The 19024-nt window shown below is 39.0% G+C and overlaps 1 protein-coding gene across 2 annotated transcripts; it reads left to right on the top strand.

Annotated features, from left to right (window-relative positions):
- The first annotated feature begins 208 nt into the window (after positions 1-208).
- Positions 209-18321, top strand: stk40 (serine/threonine kinase 40). Of its 2 annotated transcripts, none has more exons than XM_026283782.1 (11): positions 209-360; positions 4003-4129; positions 4501-4586; positions 5695-5826; positions 6803-7027; positions 7409-7461; positions 11757-11872; positions 13621-13765; positions 14164-14283; positions 14507-14591; positions 14880-18321. In XM_026283782.1, the coding sequence occupies exons 2-11, from the start codon at positions 4012-4014 to the stop codon at positions 15096-15098; spliced, it is 1299 nt and encodes a 432-aa protein (XP_026139567.1). In that variant the 5' UTR covers positions 209-360; positions 4003-4011; the 3' UTR covers positions 15099-18321. The 2 variants fall into 2 exon arrangements, with proteins under 2 accessions (XP_026139567.1, XP_026139566.1); XM_026283781.1 differs by lacking the exon at positions 209-360 and adding an exon at positions 1307-1527.
- Positions 18322-19024: the final 703 nt, after the last annotated feature.

Consider the following 19024-nt stretch of genomic DNA (forward strand, 5'->3'; position numbering starts at 1 on the left):
TTTCTCAAATTCCACTGCTTCTTTATCAGACATGAGCACTAGTAAAGAATGATTCACAGTTTCCACCCCACACACCGTGGGCTGGCCAATGTTTAGCCACAGGCTTATAAAAGTGTTTCATGTGGTTTAAGGCAAAGGCCATGCTGAGTCAAGGCAGGAAGACAGCACAGCCTTAAATCAGTTACTGCCCTTTAAAAAAACCTCTCTGTTTGACATGCAGCTCTGCACCAGCCCACTGAATTGAAACTTGCTGTTGTGGGTGAAGCCCGTTACTTTTGGGGGATCTAAAATTGGATACGATATAGAGGGTCTTGTGAATGCAAGAAACCCCAGAGGTTTGCTGTACTCGCATGAACACAGGTACATTCTTATTTATCTATTTGACCTTTAGTCTTGGATGTAATCAATGTGTCATGTTTATTTCACCTGCCGCTGATTCTTGAGACACCTTTCTGCAGTTTCTTAAAGTGACAAAAAGTCCACTATTAAGTTAATTAAACATTATTTCTAGAATGTTTTTAACACAAATTAAACATATATTTATTGAATTTACGACATAACTCATAACCTTTAAAACCACATGTCCTCATATCTCAAAACTTTATTATATTAATATGCATGCATATATTTAAGAAACAATGCTATGATGCAGCTGAAAACTATTTTCACTCATAAATTGCTATGAAATTTCAAAAATAATTACAATGAAGTAGCAAGTAATGTACTGATATTTTCTAGTGCAAATATTTATTGTGAATATTTGACACATTATTTTGCTTCTGACAGCTGTTGACACTTAGCTATATAATTATTATTATTATAGATAGTATTAAGTGCTGTTGACCCATATTGTGTGATGACATGCAAAAACAAACGTGTGGAATGGAAGAAGCCAGAGCTTGCACGAAAATCTATTGTAAATCTCTTCAGATTACTCAAAATGTTCTAATTTTCTCCAAGGATCTGCTCAAAATATAAGTGTTTGTATTATTTTTATGTATTCTTTAGTCATGCTTAATAAGTGTCTTTTTACTTAATTCCGTGTATGGCGATTAATTTCCATCGTAATAAATATTATTTTTCCATTTTTTTTTTTGTTTGTTTTTTTTTTTAACAAAACTCCACATTTGTCAAAACTTGACTGGAGTTATGCAGTAGTACTCTACTGCTCATTTACATAGTGCGTACGTTTATCATTCCACACTAGCGAAGAATGTCAATCTCAAGAACGCACGCAAGGGGGCGGGAACACAAAACAACGTTTTCTATTGGCCGCGCCGCTCCGTCACTCACAGCATGTGCGTCATTTCCGTTGTCAGGTGGTGCTGCTATGGAAAGATGTGATCAGTTGTCCTAAGAAGGCTTTTCCCTCAAAACCCCTGTCGGTAAACGTGAAATTTCTCCAGTTCGCTTGAAACAAACCGCTTCTTGGTGGAGTGTAAATGTCGGTGCACCCCCGCTGAACATTTAATCGGACAGAAATGAGTTGGTATTAGTGTACAACAGAGGATTCCCTCGGCGGTTTTGGTAAGTTGTTAAATGGCCCGTCGGTCGACATAGGAGATTTTCACAGTCCGTTAAAGGGACACGGTGAACTCAATGGCTTTCTGGTCTATAATTCCACCCTTAAATGCAGATAAACGCGCTTTTGCAACGATTAAAGTGTGTGTTATTTAAACATGTTGCGATATAGAATATATAAGCAAGAATACAAGGTAAAATAAGCAAGCTTCGCTTGCAAATGCTAGACGACTCGAGTAGGCTCGTTGTATTAATAAGAGCATGAGCTTTGTTTTCTTACACGCGCTTATTAAAGTCATACATATCAGTGGTATTATATTAGTGGTGTTGTTATAATTTTACTTGTAACGTTAGCTGGTTGACAGCATGTATCAATGTACACCGTGTACTCGGTTGTGATCACATTGCAGTGCTCCGGTGTTTCTATTCCCTCTGCTGTCGTTTTAACTATAAATGGGAACATTAGTCACTTGTTTTTACACACCATAAATCTTAGACATCCAAATATACAAAAAAAAAATTGTGCAAGAATGCACATCTGATACTGGTTGCATCAAGCTGCCAGTCGGTGCTCGGAGGTTGCCAGGTTCTCAGGTTTGCAATGCATGCAGTGACAGCTAGTATATTTAGATCTGATAAAATATTAAAATGTACTGCTGCTGTGTGGACCAGAGCGTTTAAATCATGCATGGATGATATTTCATTTTTTTATGACTGTGATGTGTTTGTAAAATGCCATAAGATGACCACACACATCCATTCAGTCTGATGAATTCAAAGCAGTATGAGTAATCCTTCATATAGCATGATTTCATCAGCAGCATGCCATGTTGTTGTTATTAAAGGAATGGTTCACTAAAAACTAACGTTTGTTCATTATTTAATTATGTTTATACAAACATATGTGATGTTTATTAGTTCAGTGGAACACAAAAGATGATGTTAGTATTAGAAACTAACAGCCTTGATTTAATTTTTTCCCAATGCAATGAAAGCAAATGCTGACTGAGACCGTCTAGCATCTCCTTTTGTGTTCCACAGAAATGCGTCATGTTTGAAACAATGGGAGGGTGAGTGAGTAGGCCTGACTAATGACAGTTTTCTATTTACTGATGTGCGCTTCCTCAGAATTCCATTCAGTGGCTCTGAATTGGATTCAAGATTGCGAGCATACGTGCATCTTGCTGTCAGTGAGATAACTTTAACTGCATTCAGGTCTGGCATTATGTAAAATTATTACAGAATACCAACTGTGATGTCTTTCGTTTCCTTTTGAGGTTGCAGGTCACATTCTCTGCCTTAGTTGAGCCAATGCACAGACACATTTTTTGCAACAAGCTGTGGTGCTTTAAATATTTCAGATCTCCAATATTGCATGTCAAAAGTGTTGATGAGAAAACAATCATGTCTCTCACCCCCGTCTGTCACATTGTCAACAGTCTGGGTCCAGAAAGACAAAAAGCTGTAAACGTGTGAAATGATCCAACGGTACCCCTCCTACGTCCTCGAGACAAGCTGTTTGATCTGTTGCAGAATTATATTTGAATGTCTGTTTCATTCAAAATTACAATGCGACCAAGTTTATGTCTTAAATGTGAATCACATCATTTACTACTGCCTGTAATTTAAAATTCAGATGCTATTTTAGTTCTGCTTTATATGTATTTGCTATTAGAGCACATTGATTGCCATTTTATCAATAGGATTTCATGCCCAGTTTCTTCATTGTGCCTTCATTTAAAAAGAGTTTAGATTGATTTTGAAGAGCCCAAGGGGTGAAAAACTATCTGCTATGATAAATGCACTCTCCCACCCCCAGCTTGCATCGTGATATGAATCTGAATTTTTTTTGCTTTCGAATTGCTCCTTGTTGCAGACCGGTCAGTATTGCAGTCTTGTAATATGCAGATTACGCCACAGAGATTTGCAGATAAACCCATGCAGATTAAGGAACGGAAGGATTACAAATAGTGAAAGGGGAAAAAAAGCATGAATTGCAGCAGCAGAGTCCAAGATTCATGGGTTATTTTAGACAATTTGAGATCCGTCAGTGCTTAACATTTGCCTTTCTCGGGTAAGTTGTGGTCAGCGGCACCATTTGCGAATAAACTTCTATTGTCTAACACGGAAGTCACATTCACAGGTCACACCTGCTGCTAATCTTTGCGCATGCAAATGTATATGGTTGTCATTCATACAGGGGTAGAGCTGTTAATGGTGTCATGGAGGGCATGACTTTTGCTAGATCTCCTTCCCCCACCTGTTATTTGTCCACTTTAGAACTCACACTTTGTTGATGGTGTACTGAAAACCTCATTGGATTGGCTATTGTCCCTCGAGGCAAGAATTTAATCAGTGTCATAGGGTTGCTTTGTTTGGATCCCTTGGAGATTTGGTTTTATTCAAGAAGTCATATTTCTCTGGTTGCATGTAAGGTTATTTAATGAATCAAGTATTGAAGCTTTCCCAACTCTTTTTCAGATCTGCAGAATGTCTAAACGCCGTGCTTCGGAACGAGGGGCTGGAGAGTCATCCGGCAGACCCAGCAAGCTCCTTTGTCCTGGGATATCTGGCAACAATGCTAAGAGAGTCGGTCCCTTTGTTTTAGGTAAGCTGCCTAGGGTATTGCAAGTCAATCTTCAACACTAGCCCTATCTTTTTTGTTTCTATGCAGGCGAGAGGAGGAGGGGGTATAGACTCCATTCAGAGTCCTCTGTTTGAAAAGAATTGCAGGAATGTTTTAGATTGACGGCTTCACTTCTGAATCTGCAGGTCTTTTCTTGTATGCCACTATCACACTGTCATCTTGCCTTTGAAATGCACCCATCACAGTTGGAAATAGCAGTGTGACGTAGTGGTGCAGGGTGCTGTGATAAGAGTATTTATGATTGGCCTCAAGGGGAATTGGTGTGCTCTGTACTGAATATACCTTTTCCATCTGTTCACAGTTCTTTTCTTTATTCCCCTCCATCTCAACAGGCCCACGGCTGGGAAACTCTCCCGTGCAGAGTATAGTGCAGTGTCTAGCCAGAAAGGATGGGACGGATGATTTCTACCAGCTAAAAGTGAGTACTTTTTTAGGCCTTGTTTACATGGTGTTAACATCTTGGTGGAGCACAAGTGGTCAGGCGAGACAGATCATTTATATCTGGCTCCAAATTCATGTTGCGTGACTATTTGTAATCACATTGCATAGATGGGTAGAGAGTGATACTATCACAAAACTTTGGAGCTGATTCAGTCATTAAAAGTTTGAAAGTTTAAAAAAAAAATCTTTTTTATTTTCTTATTTATTTGATCATAAATACAGTAAAAACTGTAATATTGTGAAACATTATTACAATTTTTTGTATTACAATATCTGTTAACTGTTTTAATATTTTAAGTAGTTTATGATGGATTCAGTGAAGGATAAGTGAGCCTACTTTCTCATCATCTTTATTAATTGAGGGAAAAAAATGTGTGTAAACTGGAACAAACATGTTGTAGAGCTGGGTTTATATATATATATATATATATATATATATATATATATATATATATATATATATATATATATATATAATATGCATATATATAATATGCATTTTTGTTCCAGTTTACATTTTTATTGGGTTTTAGATCAGCCAAAATGGCTTTTAAAACCAGATGTGATGTGATACAGAAAGACACAGTTTACGAAAAAAAGAAAATCCCATGTGATTCAAACATGTCCTGACCAGGGAAGTGAGACTGCTTCTGAGCACAAAAGTCCCTGTGTGTCTCACTGTTTGCACAAACCTTTGACCTGCCACAACAAATTTACACAATACTGTCCAATTCATGACCGACTCTGGTTCAGAGATGACCAGCAAACCTCTTTGTTTATGGACCAGCCTGTTACTGAGGGGCTTCACTGAAAGGTGCTTGTCAACCTAGAGTCTAACTTTTTGACCCCACTCTTCCATGCCCATGAGTCTAGTGTCCCTCAGATGGTTGTCCAGATGCGTTGAAGGACATGTGAGAGACTTATCTCTGTCCCCTTTGTAGATAAAGCCTTTAATGGACCCTCTGTATTGCCTCAAGATCATTGATAGCATAGTATGCCATCACAGTGGAGATAAGAGACTCCCAGGAAGGTTTAGAACAGGATCTAGTGGTGTGGTGTCTTCTTACCTTTGACCTTTGTTGTAGATTCTCACCCTGGAAGAACGTGGAGAGACACAGGAAGAAAGGCAAGGGAAAATGCTCCTGCATACAGAGTATTCTTTACTGTCACTGCTCTCCAACCAAGAAGGAGTGGTGCACCATCACGGCCTCTTCGAGGTAAGACCAATGCTTCATGATTCTTTTTCTTATAGTTTTGGTTTGAGCCGCACCAATTTATAGTTTGGTTTGGTTACACGCATTCTTCAAAAACTGATATATTTTTTTGTTCAGGAGAAGAAAGAAACTCATACAGGCTTGAAACAACTTGAAGGTTTCATTCTAATTTAGAATTTAGTTTTTATATCTTATATCTGTTAATTCTGTTTTTATTAGCTGATCAGAGTACACATCTATCCACAATCCGCTTTTCAAAATTGAAATGCACACTTGTTTTGGAATCTGGCTGTGCCTTTTTGAATCAAAATGCAATCGATATGAGAGGTGCCTAAAGAATCCATCCCAGACTGTATGTTCTCAGTCCCACAACTTAATTTTTCTTCAATATACCATCCAGTTGTTTTCATTTTCATCACAAAGCACTCGCAGTGACTCAACCACTTACTTTCTCTCTCTGAGCAAGAGGCCTTCTTTTTTTATCTCTCTCTCTTGCGCCTGTTTTTCAACTATATCTAGACCTCTCCTTTCTTCCCCAGTGGAAATGGGCTGCAGATCAAGCCGTACTGTGCTGTAAGGGCCATTCATTGAAGCTCGCAGTATTGATTGGTTTATTATAGCTTCTCTCTAGAGTGGGCCAGTTAATTATGGATCGTTTCTTGTGTTCGAAAGCGCAGTCATTGCAAACACAAACCACACAGCCGATCGATTCATGGCCTTTATTTGACCCCAGTCTCAAGTGACCAAAGGAGGGCTTTCATCATTCAAGCTGTTACACTTGGCGAGGCATACTGGAGAATCACTGCTGTGCTTTTTGTACCACCAGTCGATTAACATCATCTTCTTTTAATCCTGCATTTTCTTTTTCTGCTCAATTCAAAAGCTTAATGGTGCAGTTGTGTGTTCGTTTGGTTTGTTACACATTGTTAAATGCACTGCTGGGCTGTCTGAAGTAAATTCTTTCACTTCTTCATCTCAGGACCGCTCCTGTGAGATTGTCGAGGACATGGAGGCCAACAAAGTGCGGAAGATGAAGAGGCGAATCTGTCTGGTGCTTGACTGCCTCTGTGCGCACGACTTCAGCGACAAGACGGCAGACCTCATCAACCTGCAGCATTACGTCATCAAAGAGAAGCGACTGAGTGAGCGCGAGGCCATCGTTATTTTCTATGATGTGGTGAGAGTGGTGGAGGCGTTGCATAAGGTGAGCTGCCAACTGGTTTTAAAGTCAATGTGAAATCAAAATTGTCTGTTTTACTTGACAACTTTCTTAATGGCGCTGGCAAGGCCAAGGTCAGGAGTTTGTTTACCTATTGTGGTTTCCCACTGATAAAATGAAGTACAGACCAAAAGTTTTTTTTTTTTTTTTTTGGAAGTTTGTTACATTGCAAAAGTTAAGTGGTTGCACATGACATTTTATGTTTACTGTGTGATTCACCCTAAATTAAGTTGGATTATGGTACATGGCGTTTTTTTTGTAATGTACCACAATAATGATTGTCGGGTTGCAAGCTCTCCAAAGTGTAGCCAACTTCTTTTCGTATTCATAGTAACAGTTTGCTGTTTTTTTTTTTTTCCTTCGTAGAAGAACATCGTGCATAGAGACTTGAAGCTTGGAAACATGGTGCTCAATAAAAGGTAAGACTCCTCTCTTCCTTTTTCTTTTACCTGCTGTGCTGGTGGAGTTTTCTCTGCGCTCCGTTCTCTGTTGGGGTTTCATGGAGCACCGTCTGGCCTCATTGACCTCTCTCCTCTTGAGCTCTTAGTGAGAGTGTGATTCATCCCCACAGGCTGAAAAGGGAGGGGGAGTGAGCAGTGGGAAGCGATCCCAGTTAAAACAAGTAGGCATGGAACGTGCCCCTGGTTCTTTCCCTGGAAAAAAGGAGAGGATGATTGAGCCAGGGAAGGGGGGCGGGCGGGTGATGAAACCGCACATGCTGGCTTGAAGGCATCTGTGGTCGGCAAGCATTGTGAATTGGATAGGCCTAGCAGAATTCCCAGTCCCCCATCCATAAAGACCCTCTCCAAACACCATATGCGCCGTGTGCATTTGTGTTTTCTGCTGTGTGTGTGGAACGGGTACACTTCTAATCACAGTTCTGTTGTCTCTGCCTTTTCAAATGTCCCCAGGAACGAGAGGCTCACTGACTAATTGAAAATCCTCAGTTCTGCCTGTCACATTTGCCAGCATGTGCTGCTCACTGCTGAGTTCTCGCATATTGTAGTTCGGTCACATAAGTGCACAGCTTGTCTAATTATGAAACCCGTCACACCATATAAGCTCAGTGGCATGTGTAGTGAGAAGAGGAGTGGAGCTTGTTTCTTTTATATCTCATCTACTTTCCTAGTCTCTTTACTGGCAACTGTACTTCTTGTGTCCTGGCTGATTGAATTGAAGGTATGCATTATGCACATTTTCTGCCATTAACCCCTTCATCAAGCCTACAGCAAAGAAGTGGAAGTTTTTCTGTTAGAAAATATTTTTTAGAGTGATCTTTCCTTTTTTTGAGCATGTAGCTTCTGACTACACTACCATTCAATGCTTAAAAAGAGCTTTAAAAGTTCTTAAAAGTTTCACAGTTTACTCAAAATTATTTAGCAGCATGGTTGTAACACTGATAAAACTAAATGTTTCTTTAGAGTTAAATTAGCATATTAGAATCATTTCTAAATGATCCTGTGAAACTGAATATTGAAATAAATGGCTTCCCATTACAGGAATCAATTATTAAAATGACAAAATATTTAAATAGGAAAAAAAGTTGTTTTAAAAGGTAATATATAATATATTTTTTTTTCTGTATTTTTATGAAATAAATGCAGCCTTGTGAGCATATAATAAGCAAATTCTTCCGAAAACATAAAAAAAGATAAAAAAAATTGCTTGTAGACCCCAAATTTCTGAATGGTAGTGTACAAATAGATAGAAAGAAGGAAGACATGTGACATGGGGTTTTTTATGTTTGTGGTGTTTTCTCATAAATGCACCTGGCAGCTTTGTGGGCGACACTTTGGGGTTTATTTATAGAGATGGATGCCCGCCAGTTACTAAAGCTGGTTTTTGCACTTGGAAATCTTATTTATGTGTGAAATGGTATATGTCAGAGCTGTGGCAATGCAGTCTTGCTTGAGGAGAGATTGTGTCACTTCCCACACTGCTTCTATTCTCTAGCCCTGTTGATTTAAAAAGTGACAGGAAAGCAAAAATCAAATACACTTTGTAGGTTCTAATTCAGTATAAAGCTAGGCTAAAAATGAATTGGCTTGGTAAACTTGCAAGATGCAAAAATTTTGGAGTTGGGAAATCATAAAATATGAAAATTGAGTAACACATGAATTTCAGTGCATTTGTGCATAGACCTTTTTTTTCAATATAGTTTTTGCCTTTTAATCTTAATATCTTGCATGTGCTGTTGTTGAGTCGAGCGCTTTACGCCTTTCCACGGGAGTCAATTAAAAGGACAGGCACGGACCAATACATCGTTGCTGAACAAAAAAAAAAAAAAACATCAACACATACGCACTTGCCACTGGACCCTATGGTGATAAAACCAAGCAGTCTGGTCTGTCTACTTCAGTTCAGCAAGAAAGCAGAACACAATGTCCCAGCTGGAGATAATACAGCTCTCTGCCAAAGGATCCATAGCTCAGAACTGAGTCACACTCATGTAACGCTGGCAGAGCACTCTCTCACTCTTCTTCACTCTCCAAATACCCCTCTGATCATACTGACTGTGTGACCCTTCCCAGCCGGCAGACTGTTGGCTTTGGGTGGAATGGAAAGTACTTGGTATTAGTCATAAGTGGTCCATGACATGTACACTGTTTTTTTGGGGTTTTTTGACGACGTTTGGGCCTTCAAAAATAACTGCTGAATCTGGTGGTCCTAATCGACCTGTGCAGGCATTGTTTATCCTCAGCATTTTGTCAATAACTTCCTTTAGTGCTGAAGCTTCTCTCACATTTCACAAGCATTTATCGCCATTACTTCATACCTCTTTTCCCTCCTTGACACCATATGGCTGTCACCGTCAAGACTCTATAAAAGTGAACAAATTGCCTGATCTGCACATTTGCTTTCACTATTAGCTTTGTTCCTCTTACAACACTGCTTGCCCAAGCAAAGGAACTCCAATACCAAACAATTGCATCAAAATCCCACATTAACCTCACCCATCAGAGGCAGTTCTGACCGGATTTCGGCATCAAGACTTCCTCTTGCGTTTAAACCATTTAACTTTTCCCATCAACAGGGACTAATTTTAGCAGCACTGAGAGACCGGGAGGCTTCTCTTCACATGAGCAGGAAGAGGAGAGTAAGCAATGAGAATGTCCTGAGAAGAAACTTGCTGACTCTTTTCGCTCAGGAACCAAGGCACATGGTCATGATGAAGCCAGATGAAAGCTTATATTAAGGCTAAAACTATTATGAAGATGAAAATTAGTGGAAACCGTGTTTCAAAAAACGAATGGTTCAGACATTAGGAGCAGGTACAATTGAAATGGTCGAAGCAAAAAGAAACTGCCATGCCAAAAAAGCCATACAATATGAAACAAATTAAATTAGTTTAGTTTGCTTCATATAACCCTCATTAAACAAAATCTTTGAAATTGCCATGAACCATATAAACTTTACAGGATCATCAATAATCATCTAATCCTGTAGTGTGAGCCATCTGGAGCTTAGCAGATCCAGTTCATGCACAAAAATATTGTTGCATTTGATAAATTAATGCAATGCTAAAAGTAAACTGCATTTGTACCAGTCATAAATAGTTTTCAATTACAGTGTAGGATGGAAAGACTGAATGTTGTTTTTCCACAAAGTCCATTGTGACTAATCTCTTTTCTCTTTTAATCTAATTTAATCATGACCCTCCTTTTTTAAAATGAAGAAGGTAATCAGCTGTAAATCTGTAAGTAAATCTGCTGGGAAAAAATCAAGCTTGAGGAACGGGCCTGTTTGTAGCTGTTAGGCGTAAGTGTGACCGTCACTTTCAGGGTGTGAAAGTGAGAGCGTAACTGGGTAAGCATGGGAAAAGAGGATGTAGCTGAGAGATGGAGCTGTATTGGTGGAGGTTTTTTTTTTCTTTTCAGCGAAGGGAGATTACAGCTGTGACTGTGTGAATTCTCACATTGGAGGTCCCCCAGTTCAGCTCTGTCAGCTGACGTGTCAGTTTTGCTCATTGTAAATGTGAATGCATTTTTTACCAGACAGCATTTCTATGTGTTTGTTAGAGTGCTTGTTTTCATTGCATGCCTGTCACTGAAAAAAAAAAGTGTCGTTCTTTCCTTTCTGAGGTGCAAAGATTAGTCATCCCTGAGCTTGTGAGAAGCCACAGGTGACTCACTTGTTTGTCAAGTGCAGTCACGGTGTGTTCTGTCATGTTGGGTTCTGCTTTCTGGAAAGGCAGTATGGCTCCCTGCCACAGATTAGATTTAATGACAGAGACAAAAATATCAGAGGCATGTTTGCACAGATACAAACACGACTCACCTAACAACAGGTAGAGTTTTGTTTTGATTTGCATGTATAGTGTAAAAAAAGTTTTTATGTATACATGTATACCCACTTGGAATGAATAGAGTATCACAATCATATGAAATTCATAAACACAACAAATTTTTTTATTTTAAGTTATTTTTAATGATGTTACCAGACTCTTGCATAGACCTCTAATCATCCGCTATGTATAATTCATTTGTACGTCTTTTTTTTTTAAGGACAAGCTAAATTGCCAGTAGTAAAAATAATAATAAGGTCATAACTAATTTTCTTTATTCAAAATATAGTTTCTTTTTTCCTTATGATTTTGTGATGAAAAAGATGCACCTTATGGATTTCACAAGCTATCTTTTGAATCTAAACTGTGCAACTTGATGTGAGGATTCATGGTTGTTCTTTGACGTTATTGGTGTTTTGTGTGCTGCAGGACCCATCGGATCACCATCACAAACTTTTGCCTTGGCAAGCATTTGGTGAGTGAGGAAGATCTGTTAAAGGACCAGCGAGGCAGTCCAGCCTACATCAGCCCAGATGTCCTGAGCGGTGAGAATTCAGCTTCTGTGTGTGTGTGTTTGTGTATGTTTATGTGTGTGATTCACATGACTTAACCTCCGTGTCACCACTGTAATCAAAGCTCATAAACCCAACCACCTACACAGCCCTAATCAGAACAGCAATCACAAACTGTCAGCATGGATGAGCAATAGTTATGTTTATTAAAGACATTATGTGTGTTGTGTGCCGCAAGACTTGACCTGTTAGCTCATCAACGTCTCGATACCAAAACTCTTCCCTTAAGCTCGTTGTCATGGCCTCGAGCAGATCTCAGCAGTGCGACGGATCAAATTATCAGCGGTTGTAACACGAGGTGTATCTTTCCAAACAATCTCTCACTGTGCAGAATTAAAGTTCACTCAAGTGATGTAATTTCAGTAAATGGGACTTGCTATTTATCTTGCCTGTCAAACGTTTATATAGCATAGTCCAGTTAGCCCCACACTAAATAGTTAACGCAAAAATTATTTAGAGCTTTTTTGGTTTTCACAAACTTAAAAGTGTCAAGTCAGTATTGTTTTTGGAGATTAAAAAAAAAATAGAGGCGTTACAAAAACTGTCAATATAAAAATATTCTTTAATATTATATGCTAAAAAAATATTAATGATGTTTATATTAACAAATATTCAATAAATAAATTAATAAATATTTAATAAAATATAAATGTGTAATTTTCCCCCTCATATTGATTTTTTTTTAAAGTAAAATAAAAATTAGTATTTACACTCCGACACCATCTTTACCATTAAGTTGGCTGTGTTCTAAGATGCTTTGTTTTTTGCTCAATTCAAAGACACCATCAAATCATTGAAAAATATAAATGAAGCGATGTGACGTTGATTGAAGCATATAACTAATTCAATGATACTGTAAATATATATGTTTAAAATGTCTATTTTCGATAAAAGTTTCTTTGTGGACTGTGTTTTTTTCGTCACATGAACTTTGCGTGCAGAGTGCTGTTTGTACAATACATAGTTGAAGATCTCTGCATTTAAATCTTGTTCGTTTAGTTGACTCACTAGCTAAAGTATCAAACAGCACCACCTTTCCAGAACTGTCTTTCATGTGTTTTTTGGGTTTTTCCCAATACCTCTATGGATGTAGGCTCTGGTTAGATGGTGCATTCCGAGCATGCATGTTAAATAGAGGCGCAGTCGAGCTCTTGTTTGCGGTCTCCATTCACAGTAAAATGACAGAAAGAAACCGGGAGTAAATCAGCCGTATATGACAGCAGAACAAAGGGAGAGCTGCTTCAGTGAGTCATCACAATGAGTCATGCAGAGAGGAACTACTCTTCCTGCTCTCTCCCTATCTCTCTCTTGCTCTCTTCCTCTCACTGTTTTTCCATTGCTCACTCTCTCGTCTCCTTCTCTTTCGCTTTCTCATGCGTAGGGTCAAAGTAGAAGCGGAGAATGTGTACCTTACAGAAAAATATACCATACAAATCACGCTGTTTAGTAAACAGAAACCTACCCAATTAACCCCTATTTTAGAAGCTCCCATGACTCATTTGTACTCTTCTGGCACATTGTGTTCTGCCCATTTACGGTGATAAACAAAGCGGTGTAGTGAGTGTGAACAGGATTTGGGGGACTTTATTCGATTTTGGCACTATTTGTAACATATGTTTAATATGTACACACTTTCACTACTCACCCAAGAGAAAGTTCCAGTTTGATCGAATGAGCAAACTGTTGTAGAGCTGCTTGTTGAACTTTGCGTCTCCTTGTAGGTCGACCATACCGCGGTAAACCCAGTGATATGTGGGCGCTCGGTGTAGTGCTGTTCACCATGCTCTACGGCCAGTTCCCATTCTACGACAGTATACCTCAAGAGCTCTTCCGGAAGATCAAAGCAGCAGAGTACTCCATCCCTGAGTGAGTCTCTCCATTATCTTTCTGTGTTTTGATATGAATTAATTGTTGAAAAATGTTAATTGGCAAATATTGTGGTGGCCCTTGTTTAAAAGGATTGTTCACCCAAAAATGAAAAACACTCATGTTCTTCATCATTGAATGTAAAGATTTCCGTTTAATTATTCCTTATGTATGATAACAGAAAATGTATGGACCATTTTGTGTTGCTTTTGTGCCCTTTCTGAAGCCTAAAAGTAAATTGTATCTTATGAATAAATCATTTGTGTTCCATGGAAAGAAAACAAAGTCATAAAAAATATATATTTTGTGAGATATTCCTTTTAAATTAATAATCTACAATTTATTTATTTTTGGAGATGGAAATGCTAATTTGTCTTGTGCCTGTTTCATTTGCACAGGGATGGGCGGGTATCTGAAAGTACAGTGTGTTTGATCAGGAAGCTTCTGGTCCTTGACCCCCAGCAGAGGCTCACTGCCACCGAGGTGCTCGAGTCGCTGAGTGCCATCATCACATCCTGGTGCGTCTCATTTGAAATGAGATCAACTTTATTGTTCCATTTTTAGCCGAGACGACTACTTCTTAGGAATTCATGTTATGGGATGATGTCATTTTGGGCCAGCGATGTTGTCTTGCCACATTTTTGCAATCCAGTGCTGTTTTCAGTGATGCATTTAATGTTCCCTTGGCTATAGATCTGAAAATTCCCATTTGTCATTGACTGATTTATTTTTTTTAAATAGGCAATCTGTGTCCTCACTGAGTGGCCCTCTACAAGTGGTGCCGGACATAGACGATCAGCTTAACCACCCCGAACATCTTCAGGAGGTCAGTACCGCTTGTAGATGTTACAGTAATATTGAAGAATGACTCCATGTCAAAAAAAAATTTGCTGTATGCATAAAATGTTGCATTAAAATTATGGGGACCATTTATCTATGACCTGTCTTATTTACAAATTCATTTTACTTGTATTTTATAAATATGGTCCAAAATATGTTATGCCTTAAGCGGCATTAAATCATGAATAATAATAGAAACTTCCTCTTTAAACTGCATTAACATAATGAGGTACTTTCTGGCATGAAACGGTCTTTTATTGACCCCCCTTCCCAGGCGAAAGTGACAGAGGAGTCGTCTCAGTACGAATTTGAGAACTACATGAGGCAACAGCTCTTGTTGGCAGAAGAGAAAAACACTATCCACGAGACCAAGAACTTCCTCAGCAAGAGGCATTTCGGTAATGTGCCTCCGGTGAGGCGCCTTGGCCACGACGCTCAACCCATCAGTCCTCTGGATGCCGCAATACTGGCCCAGCGCTTCCTCCGGAAGTAGCACCTTCATTCTGTCCACAGACGGGGTCACCGGGAGTGGAGCGAGCCACGGAACTGGGCGCACTCTCTCATGTACACTTGTGTATGTGTGTGTGTGTGTGTGTGTGTGTGTGTGTGAGCATGCAGCGTGAGTCTGGCAGACACAGCGCTCTGTTGCTCCATTCATCGGCCCAAGACACACACTCTGGACACAGATCTAATGAGACTTTGACCAACAACACCACCTCCACCATTCCAATCCTTGCCCAAATCTCTCTCTCTCTCTCTCTCACTCTCTCTCTCACACACACACACACACCTTTTCAGCAATACCCCCAACAGAATCATGTAGCAGATCACACACAACCACCCTTTTTCTATCCGCCTCTCCCCCAGCACTTTCTACAGGAAAGCCTCGGATCACATGATCAACCCTTTTGTTCTGTTCCCCTCAACCAGTTCATCTGTTTCACTCCCATCTGTATCTATGACTGCAAATCTACCTCTTACCATCTCTCTATTGCATCCTTTCTCGGTCAGTTTTTAACAACGCTCTCCATTCGCAGGACTCAGTTATGTTGAGGGGAGACAAGCACAGGCTCAAGAGCATTAGCGTTGTGGTTGTGTAACTATTCTGTGTCAAAACCAGTGATTGGTTTTTTTTCTCACAATCTAAATAAGCTCCCCCTCCCATCTACTAAAACGGTAGCATTTTAAGCAAGATTATTCTCTTTATTTCCATTGAAGATGTTAAGTTTCACAAGATAAAAAGCTAAAAATCTCATATTACTGAAATCATAGCAGCGCATGTTTCTTTTTTCCTCTATGTGAATGGGTTTCTGTTGGCAGCTAGCATCTGTGTCTGGATGCATACAACCAAAAGCATAGCTTGGCATCCAAACCGGCTGATAAGGTACATTCTTCTCCCCTCTTGCTTTCGTCCAATCAGAAGGCAGCAGAAAATGCAAGAACACCACTTCCTGTGCATTCAACCAAATGGAAATGTACATCAATCATGTAATATGCCACTACTCCGGACTCTTGAGAGCTGAGCTTGGTGGTACTTTTGTGGATTTTGGTGTGTGTCACACGGGGACTCTTCGCAGGGCTGTGCTTGGAAAAAGACGAGGTACGGGACTGCTGGTGATGGGATGAAACTGTCAGAAAGCAGGGCGGCTCATGGAGTCATGCTGAAGTCTAAGCCAAGATAAGCCCCATAAGCACAGCCCTTAAGCCCTCCTTTCCATTTGTGTCCCTCCGTCTAGAGCGCTCACCTTCTGATAGCATGCCAAGCCATCAGAGTGCATCTTCTGCCATGTCCTGTATCTCCGGGGCTTTCATTCACCACACAGATTTCAGCTGCAGCTCAGGGATCAAGAATTGGCCGCTAGGGAACGTTTCTGGCCACAGTGATACAAAGAAACCCATTGCATAGGGGATTGTTTCTTTTTGTTTTTCTTTTTGTTCTATTACCTACCGCTCATTACCATGTATGGTTATTAACTGCTTCATGTTAATCAGGAAGGAAATGCCATGAAACCTAGTCTTCTCCATCTGTTTCTTATGTGAGAAAATTGCATGGGGAAACAGATTCTTAATGACATTTGACTTTTCAGTCCTGTTTTAAGCTACACCATGTGTATAAAGCATAACTGTGGGATATCTTGCCTTAGATTATCAACAGATTCTCAAATCAACCGTGAGCAGTGAATATGTACTTCTGATGCTAGAATATATCTTAGTGTAATAGGCGGTTGGCTTGCATTGACCTGTGGACCTGTGGCTTAGTTTGCAATGCCTTTATGTCTGGCTCCACTCATGTCATTAGATGAAAAGGTCATTCAGTACTGTAGATCTCTGAGCTCATGACTAGCAGCTTGGCTTGTCCTTTTAATCTCCACTTTAATTTCCTCTTTTGAAGACATACAGTTTTGTAGTATAGCTGTAGCTTTCTGTTTTCCTTTTAATTTATTTGCTGTTTTTAATTCATCTGCCATGGTAAATGTAGAGATCATGTATCACTCAAAAGCATTGCAGTGATCTCTCACGTTTTTCCTTCTATCTTCAGTGAAGGTTTTGTTTTATTTTCTCAATTCTTTTGAAAAAAATTCTTGAATGATTATTGCAACAATCCTGTCGGTATATTAAGCTACGCTAATTAGGTGACTGACTTTGCATAGCTCTATTTTAAGTCAACTAAATAATCGTGCACATTAGCATGACATGTAGAATCAATGTAGAATTTATCTTGCGAGATAGAATGATACCGCACTCTGGCCAGTGTGAAAGACATCGTAATGGCGGATAGGCGTCAATAGCGCAAAACCCAGTGCAGGGTATTATAATTCTGAAGAATAGCACCAATTCCACACAAGCCACCATTGAAAGCATTAGTTTGTCCCACCTCAATGTGAATCTATTTGGTTGTAAAGCAGTATTTTAGTGGATAATATGTGTGACTTGATGGAGAGGTACTTTTTGTGAGCAGATCAAAGTCTTTCCTCATATTCAAAAAGGAGTGCCTCAAGGCTATATCCTAGGTCCACATAGAGTTCTCACAAAAGCCATTATATCATAGCAAATTTGTACAGTTGGAATATGGCTGCTGTTGATGTGGTTGTGTAGTCTGTACCCAAAATCTAGAAGAGAAAAATTAGTAAATATTTCTGTTTAATATGCCCTCTACACAAGTGACTGCAAACTCCCCCATCCCACTTGCAATAGACAGTTTTGTGATGTCCAAAATTCTGTCTGCTGCATTAGAAGTGTAAGTTTTTTGAGCTCTGTATACAAATTTGAAGCAGTTAGTGCATGATTCTAATTCGCAAGACGTGCCCAAGATGCAGCAGAAATTGGAGTGGATGTGGGTGTTTTGCAAATGATGAACACTCCAAAAACCAGAAAGACACTGCAAGGGAAGATACAACATTGTTTAACTTAGATTTACATTTCTTTTTAGGCCACTTTGTGCAGATGTTTCATAAATTGGGAGGCTTCTCTTTAGAATTGTTACTTTTTGTGTCTTTTGCTAAAACTGGAAAATCAAAATCTGGTGTAAAACAAAACAATGAAACTGGTCAAAAGCCTGAACATTTTATGTTGTAAGTTGCTTGGTCAGAATGGTGTCAAAGAAAAAAAAACTGGGTAATTGTACAGAGATGAAAAACAAATTTGTATAGAAGACATATTTTTATACCATCAAATCTCTACATGCATGTCAGCAATAAACTTTGATATGGAAAATGTCTCTTTGTATGATTTGAAGTGTAAAAGATTTTTTCACAATTAATTTGGTCTTTAAATCCAGTATTTAACAGCACTTTTTTTTTAAACAATTGCATATCTTTGATGACATCAATATAAGACTTTAATTCAAATGATTCCTGTTTGAAAATGTATTTTAATTAATTCTCAATAGTCCTTCATTTTGGGTGAAGTTTTCAGTATGCTTTTGAGAACGAAACGCTCACAACTGCATTCAAGGTGCAATTCTGCCTTCTTGTGGTAGACATATGGAATAACATGCAAGACTTTGCAGTGATGCCAGGAGAAATTAAATCTCTCAGCTCAGTCTGAATTAAATGGATCTGTTTGGATGATGTGATATTTAGAGCCATTACAAAGTGTTTTGTTGTAATATCATCCTGATTAAACCTTAAGCTATAAACTTTTTTTTAAAAGTGTTTATTGGCTTGAAAGCTCTTTTCACCAGTTACTCATCAAGTATCTACAATTCTCCTTTGACAGAAAACTTATACTCCATCACTTTGTGTATTTGTGCTCATTAATCATCTGTGTAGATGTTGGAGCTTGAAGGTTCCTGGTCATTATTCACCTTTTTCTCCTGAAATAAGATGTCTTCCAGTTTGATTTGCCAGAATAAGCTTCAGTGTGAACCAAACCTTATTAATCAAGACCTGGGCACGAACGGACTAGTTTGAAGCAAAC

Source organism: Carassius auratus, chromosome 16 (genome assembly GCF_003368295.1).
Source record: "Carassius auratus strain Wakin chromosome 16, ASM336829v1, whole genome shotgun sequence".
NCBI classification, from domain to species: domain Eukaryota; kingdom Metazoa; phylum Chordata; class Actinopteri; order Cypriniformes; family Cyprinidae; genus Carassius; species Carassius auratus.